Below are 7,987 nucleotides of genomic sequence, written 5' to 3'. Positions count from 1 at the left end.
AAAAAAAAAAAGACTGTACCCTTTTATTTAATGATGTTTACTTTGAATTTATATTAGTTCACACAAACACTCCATCCATGCTTTTGTTCCGGCCCTCCGGTCCAGTTTAAGAACCCATTGTGGCCCTCGAGTCAAAAAGTTTGCTCACCCCTGCTCTACACCCTGGGTGGGAACCTTTTTTTCTGCCAAGGGCCATTTGAATATTTATAACATCATTCTCCAGCCATACAAAATTATCAACTTAAAAATGAGTCTGCTATATTTGGTCAGACATTTAATTAACTCACTCCTAATGCCTTGGCAGGTCCAGACTAAATGATTTTGAGGGCCTTATACAACCCACTGGCCAGATGTTCTCCACCCCTGCTCTACACTGAAGCCAGAGGATCTCCTGAAGACACACATCTGATAATGCCATGACTCTGCTTAAATCTGCCCAGTTGCTTCCTGTTGCTTCGGGGATTACATCTACCTTAGTATTGCACAGAAGGCTGACTATGATTGGCCCCTGTCAAACTCCAACTTAATCCCTTGATTACTTGTGGGTCTCCTCAACTGCCCATAGTGTTTTGGAGTCTATCTCTATTCACAATGCTTCCTTTGCCTGGAATGTCCTCACCCCTCTACATCTTTTCCTGGCATTCAGGCAAATACCTACTCACTCATCTTTCAAAACAGTCCAAGCATCACCTCTGCGATGAAGTTATTCCTAACAGCCTCCTGTCATACTGCTGCTCGCTGACTCCTTTTATCTCCGTGATGGATGATTTTCTATCATGGCAAATATGAATGCACATAGTTTCTGATTTCAAAAAGCTTACAATCATCATTGAACCAGAAATCCTGTTATATAATCTGGACCAGCAAGCCAAATTGAAAGAGAAGTCATGAGGCATGAGAAAATAATGACTTGTAAGCAACTTCAACACTGAGATCAATGGTTCTTCTCAGAGGCTCTGTGTGACTCCCCAGCACTAGGTTGTGTGTGTGTGTGTATACACATTAATACACAAGTATTAGCTATATATTAACTGATTTAATCTTCACAAACAGTCTATGAGGTGGGCACTATTATTCTACCTGCTTTAGAAGTAATGAGCCCAGCTGGCAAGGCTCAGAGGTTGAACATCAACCTATGAACCAGGAGGTCATGGCTTGATTCCCCGTCAGAACACATGCCCAGGTTGAGGGCTCCATCCCCAGAAGGGGGTGTGCAGGAAGCAGCTGATCAATGATTCTCTCTCATCATTCCTGTGTCTATCTCCCTGTCTCTTCCTCTCTGAAATCAATTTAAAAAAATATTTTTTTTATAAAAGTAAGGAAGCCCTGGCTGGTTTGGCTCAGTGGATGGAGCGTCTGCCTGCGGACTGAGGGGTCCCAGATTCGATTCTGGTCAAGGGCATATGCCTGGTTGCCGACTCCATCCCCAGTGGGGGGGGGGGGGGGGAGTGATGCAGGAGGCAGCCAATCAATGATTCCCTCTCATCATTGATGATTCTATCTCTCTCTCCCTCTCCATTCCTCTCTGAATCAATAAAAATACACATTTTTTTAAAAAAGTAAGGAAAGAAAAAGCATAAAGAGACTAACTTGTCCAATATGACCCAACAGAAATATCAGTATGAATAAAGTATGGATCTCGGTTAATTAAAAAATAACATAGATAAACAAAAATTAAATTGCTAAGTAAAAATTAATTTTAATTGTAATTAACTAACATATTTTGAGCCTATTAAAGGCTGATAGGCAAAGAAAAACCTAAGTGCCCTATGCTCAAAAACAGTGAGTCGTGAATAATAAAGTAGATACAAAGAACAGAAGACTGTATTTACTGGGGGCAGTAAGAAAATTCTGGGTTGAGGGCAATCTATGAACTGGATCAGTAAGTTAGTGAACAAAATGAAATGAACGCCTAACCAAGGTGGGGGGGGGGGGCCTCCTGGCAATTCCTCCACGTCACTCTCCCACCTTTTCTCCTCCCACATTGTTGGCCCGGACTAGCCAATGGAAGGCCGGCTCTGCGTAGGCCTCCTGTGCGCGTGCGCAGTGTCGCGTCGACGAGCCTCTCCATCGATACGCTCGGAAGCAACTTCCTCAGCCTAGGCACTGTCCGCGCAGGCGCAACCCAGCTGCCGCGGCCGCCGCCATCTTCGCGGCGGGAAGAGTCGGGGTCTGGAACAGCTGGAGGCGGCGGCGGTGACAGGTATGGGTGGTTTCCGCCCGCGGTAGCCCCTCCAAATGCGCCCGTCTTCGGGCCACAGCTCTCGGTATTGCGCCTCTTCCCACCGGGCCACGTCTCTGTCCCCATTTTGTCCTGTCACTCTGGCTTCAGACTCTTTTTCGCCTCCTCACTCTTCCCGTTCAGCTCGAACCTTTGTTTGGAGCTGTTGGGTGGCCGCCCTGACCTGTGTTAAATGCCTGCTTCGACCCTCGGGACCAGCCCTGGGCGCAGGCTCCGCACTGCTGCCCGGGTCTGGCCCGAGTTGTTTACTGCGGGCGCACCCCGAGGGTTTTTTTTTCTGGGCCGGGCGGGCCGTGCCGAACCAATAGGTAAAGTTACTCGGCCTCCTTGGATGGACCGAACCCTGACGTTGGGCCTGCGGTGATCCAGGGACACACAGTGGGAGAGAGCGCCGTTTCCGAGTCTCTGTTAAAGCCGAATCCGTCACCGCCTGTCGTTCTGTCCTTTCCCAGGAGTAGCTTCACGGAAGGGAGGATCCTCTGCGTCTGCTCTCTCCGCCGGAAATGGCCAATGTGAGTAAACGAGCCTCGCAAGGGGCAGCTTAGTCCAGTGCTAGTGTGGGAGCCCGTTAGGAAAAGGTGGAGGCCGGGTTTGGGAGGGTGTCGGCGACATCATGTGTTCCAGCCGGTAATTTCCAGCCGGTAAATCCCTCCGGTGCCGCAGGGATTTTCAAGCGGGCGATCCCTGGCTAGCCCGGGCACTGACCTCCTTCCCTTAGATTGTCAGATCAAACATGACAGCAGCCAGCAGGGCAGCCGTTCGGTGTGAGGGAGTCAAATTTATATCTGTGTTTGTGGTCAGATCGGCAAAATACTGTGCATGCGTGCTTCAGTATTTTGATTAGCTTTGTGTGCCACCAGACAGAAACGGTAGGAAGTCGCCGATTCGTGTGTGGACAGTGCCCAGGGGAGCAGGGGTGGGAAGTGCACGTTCTGCGCCTCCGCGGCAGCTGGAGCGCATCCTTTTCAGTGCAGGGGCACTGGTACTTGTTCCTACACACTCAGGTTTAGAAATACATGCAGGGCCAGCATCCTTTCAATATTTTTTTAAAAACTGTATTATTTCAGTCAAATACTTCGAATCTGTTTTTAAGCTGTTTTTAAATTCTTTGTGAGCCAAACGGGATGTTTTGTTAGCAGTTTTCGTACAGCAAGTAACTTTCCAAATCCAACAAAATGAAAGCAAGAGATAGCATTCACAGAGACCGGAGGTATTTATTGGCTGTCACTGCCCAGTTATAAATCCGACACGCCCTAGCGTAAGGAGTTCATACAGTGGGGGACGTGACGTAGAAAGGAAAACAGCAGCAATAAAAGTGGGAAGTGATTTTTTTAAAGCTACACGTTGGTGCAGTGTGGATTCAGCTTTGCGGAGAAGAGAAAGTGGGGACCTGGGATCACTTAGTCTGAGAATCGTTTAATTTGAGTTTTGTGGAAGAATTGGGCCCAGAGAATCTTAAGGTTTAAGTGGGAAGAACAGGAGTACATACATTCAAAGGCATTCCGCCTTTCAAAAATCAACAAGTTAGTTTTGCCTTCCCGAGTATAAGATAGGTAGATAAAGTTACTGGGAAATAAGTAGATTGTAGACTTCTGATCAACTAATAGAGAGCCTTGAAGGCCAAACAGTAATTTAGACATTATTTTTTAAATCATGATGATTTAGAGCGGTGTGTGAGGGAGATTAATATGGCAACAGTTACCCAGGGTAGTGTTTCTGTAATCGAACCTGATGTATTAAGCGAGAGTCTAATGATGTGACTATAGGGACAGGTTATAGTCTTGGCCACGTAAGATGAATTTTTACCCAGCCATGACCACAGAAGGGGAACATTGTAAAGCAGCACGTGGTGGACATTAATTAGAGTAGAATGCTAGTATTTGACCTGGCTTTATAAATTAGTTCAGTAGGGTAAATAATTTGAAAGCTACTTTGTAAATCCTCTTATTGTTAGAAAGAAGGTCATATAAAGTTAATTTCAATATTCAAATGTACTTTTTAAATTTAGTGTTTATATGCATTGTAAACACTGAATGGATGTTACTAATAAAATATGCAGATATGTGTGTCTTCAACCATGTCTTAGCATACATAGCAAGGATCAAAAATGCCCATGCTTCAGTAGGTAGACAGGTAAATTAAGAGGCATTGGTGGGGATTTTGACAGACTGAAATGTCTACTTCTGATATAAAGAGAGCAGCCTTCCTTAGCCACAGCATTTGTTGCTAACTATTGCCTTCTGGGAATCTGAATCCAGTGCTGCCAGATCTTCAAGAACAGCCAAAAATCTGCACCTTTTGTGTGAAATCTCACAGTTTCTCAATGTTGATACTCAATTCAAATTTCTTGTGTAACACTGTGGACCACACAAAAATGTCTGTGGATGCATATTGGTATGTTTCATAGATGACCAGTTTTCAGTCTTTGGTATAGACCGTTTTTCTCCTCACAGAACTTAGGCCTAAGAAGTGCCTAAAAGACTGTTTCTATTTATATGCTAAAAGGGTTTTAAACTTGAATCTTAATAGCTTGTCATCTTCCCAAGTTTAGAGTCCTGGGTTTGTTTGAATTTAGTCATGTATAAAATATATACTTATCTTCAAACTGAAATAAGCTGGCTATTCTAATTTGGAGGCTATTTTATTGGCTGCTACTTGTAATCATTATGTTCATTAGTTGACCCAATGTCATAAAATCTGTCAAATTCCCACAAGATATTTCACTTCAACAATAAAAGATTTGAGAGCCATATAGGTTAAAGGGAAAAATTTGAAACTAACTTAGTACTATCGTCAGCTATCTATTTCAGTGGACAAATTAAATGCTGGATTATTTTGCAAATAAAATGAAACTTGGTGATTAGATTTTCTTAGAATAGGAACAAAACTCACATTTCATTATATAACTTTTGTTAAAAGTTTTACCATGAAGAAAAATCAAAATAGAGTCTAGTGGCCTTGGTACTAAGAGGCTAAAATAATTGTTAATAATATTAGGGAACTTCAGAAATAAGCTTCCTGAAATGAAATTGTTTGAAGCACTTAGCACAAGGACCTGGCCCAAAGTAACTAACACTATTTTTTTTTTAATATATTTTATTGATTTTTTACAGAGAGGAAGGGAGAGGGATAGAGAGTTAGAAACATCGATGAGAGAGAAACATCGATCAGCTGCCTCCTGCACACTCCCCACTGGGGATGTGCCCGCAACCAAGGTACATGCCCTTGACCGGAATCAAACCTGGGACCCTTGAGTCCACAGGCCGACGCTCTATCCACTGAGCCAAACCGGTTAGGGCAACTAACACTATTGATTGCTATTTAATATTGCCTCTTTCAGCTAATCTCTTATTAAGCTTCTTATTTTGAGGCTTTGCTCAAATATTTTTGATATTTGCATTTTTAAATTGCATTTTAGATTCTGAGGCATATTCAGTCTTTTAAATGTCCTCAATTGTAAAGGTAAATGTAGAGTATTAAAGAAACACCCAAAAGTCTCTAGTTTTTCTAGTAGGTAAAAAAAACTTAATAATTACCACTTTTGCTTCTTTGGGCAGATTGGATACAGACACAAGGGAGTGCTTAAATTTTCAGGTGGACTGAATGCTTTGGAGACATGCCTTGCACTTAGGAGACTCAGAGAGAAGGTTCTATTCCAGGTCTTTAAGAGTTGGAATATTTAAGGCTTAGAATGTGAGGAAAAAGGGCATTTTAGCATAAGAACTCTTTTGACAGTCTAAAAGAAGGCAGAGAAATATGGAAAATGTGAGGTAGATATTTTTATGTGACTAAAGAGTGAAGTAAGGGAAGAGAGGGTAAAAATAGTAATAAATGCTGTCAGAATAAGACCAGCTCTGATGTCTTGTACTTATGGTAAGAAATAGTCAGAAAGAACACATGGGTTGGATTTCAGAATACTAGGTGAAAGGGAAAAAGAACGAGTAAAGTGTCAAATGGCTAGACTATTTCAACATCCCGGTAACTAGTTTCATACCACCTCTCTAACCCCACTCCAGTCCATTCTCTGTGCTGCCCTTAATGGTACATACCTTAAGATATCCATATTTTTATCAGTTTACTCCATTCCCTGCCTACAGAATAAAATTCTGATTTATTATCTTAATATAACTGGCCCTTTACTGTCTGTGCCAAATACAGAGCCTTTTATAGTTGCCCACAAGTCAACTTTCAAGACTGTTTCTTACTGCACTCTCCTATATCCTCCCTCACTGAACTTGTCACTCTTTGAATATATCTTTTACAGCTTCATACCTTTGTTCCTGCAAGTCGCTCATTGAAATTCCACTTTCCCTAGCAAATTTCTACAAAACCTAATATACCCTCCCTGAAACTTTTTCTTCTCCTTCAAGGATTTCTTAATTATTCAAATATTTAAATAGAATTTTACAGATGACATACTTGTTTTTATTCTTTTCCACTAAACTAAGAGTTGGCAATTTTTTAATTTTTTACTGTAAAGGGCCAGATAGTAAATATTTTAGGCTTTGTGGGCCATAAAGTGTCTGTGCAACTGTATTTAATTCTGCTATTGCTAAAGTAGCCATATAAGTGGGTGTTACTGTTACAATAAAACTTGCTTTATCAAAACAAACAGCAGACTGTATTTGGCTATAGTTTCCCAACCCCTGCATTAAATTATTCTGACTCAAGTATTTTACTAAAAGTTTATGCATTTACACATTCATTGTAACACCTCAGAGTCAAGGAAATGAACTTAGAATCAAAAAATGTACCACAAAAGTATGTGCTAAAATGGGAGAAAGTGGACATTGCCATAAAACCAAGAGGAAAGATGGCATGGGAAATAATTGGCACAACTTATAGCAGTAAAAGAAGACAAGGGTTAGAAAAGAAACAGGTTTTGATCTAAGGAAAGGTATTGAAAGTTCCATATTTTGAGAATAGAAGAATCTTACTACTTGGGCTACCTTTTTAGTGCAATTTTTAGAGGTTCCATTCTCTCTAGTGTAGCACTCTTAATTCTGGTCTTTATTGGAAAAGTAACTTACTACTTGTTTTAATATTCGTGTTTATTTTTAAAATTATAAATATACATAATGCTTTTCATATGAAAAGAATAAATGTAGGTTTTAAAAGATATATTGCATTGTGATTTGCCAGAGGTTGTCAAAAGTATAACATTTATATCCAGAAAAAAATAATTTAAAATTTTGTGTCATTTTTAGGTGCTCTGTAACAGAGCCAGACTGGTTTCCTATCTCCCAGGATTTTACTCTTTAATTAAAAGGGTTGTCAATCCCAAAGCCTTTTCAACTGCAGGATCTTCAGGTTCTGATGAGTCTCATGTGGCCACTGCACCTCCCGATATATGTAAGTAAACATTATTATTGCTTTCCTTATAATTGTTTCAAAACATTTTTAGTTGTGTTTCCTATAATATTTCTTCTTGAGGTTTTACAGATTTTCTAAAGTTAAGCTTATACCATTGAATATAGACCCAGAGTTCTGCCTAAATATTTATATCCAAAAGCTACAACATTTAAAAAAGAATATTGGTTTCTAAAACTTACTTTCTTAAACACTAGAGGCCTGGTGCACGAAATTCGTGCACAGAGTGGGGGGTGGGTGTCCCCCTCAGCCCAGCTTGCACCCTCTCACAATCCGGGACCACTGTCTTCTAACTGCTTGCCTGCCTGCCTGATCACCCCTAACTGCCCCCCCTGCCAGCCTGGTCCCCCCCAACTGCCCCCTTCCTCCCCTGCT

The 7,987-nt window shown here is 41.4% G+C and overlaps 1 protein-coding gene across 2 annotated transcripts in view; it reads left to right on the top strand.

The window, feature by feature from the left end:
* The first annotated feature begins 2,006 nt into the window (after positions 1–2,006).
* Positions 2,007–7,987, top strand: part of MMADHC (methylmalonic aciduria (cobalamin deficiency) cblD type, with homocystinuria) — a 21,894-nt gene continuing 15,913 nt past the window's right edge. Inside the window, exons 1-3 of one of the 2 annotated variants that reach the window (XM_005859299.2) lie at positions 2,007–2,203; positions 2,695–2,754; positions 7,450–7,594. In XM_005859299.2, the coding sequence (XP_005859361.1) occupies positions 2,746–2,754; positions 7,450–7,594 (154 nt within the window). In that variant the 5' untranslated portion in view covers positions 2,007–2,203; positions 2,695–2,745. The remainder of the gene's footprint in view (positions 2,204–2,694; positions 2,755–7,449; positions 7,595–7,987) is intronic. The other variant, XM_005859298.2, reaches the window with a different exon arrangement.

Source organism: Myotis brandtii, unplaced genomic scaffold, assembly GCF_000412655.1.
Source record: "Myotis brandtii unplaced genomic scaffold, ASM41265v1 scaffold125, whole genome shotgun sequence".
NCBI classification, from domain to species: Eukaryota; Metazoa; Chordata; class Mammalia; order Chiroptera; family Vespertilionidae; genus Myotis; species Myotis brandtii.
Note: the sequence above shows the minus strand (reverse complement) of the source record. Positions and strands in the feature narration are given on the sequence as shown.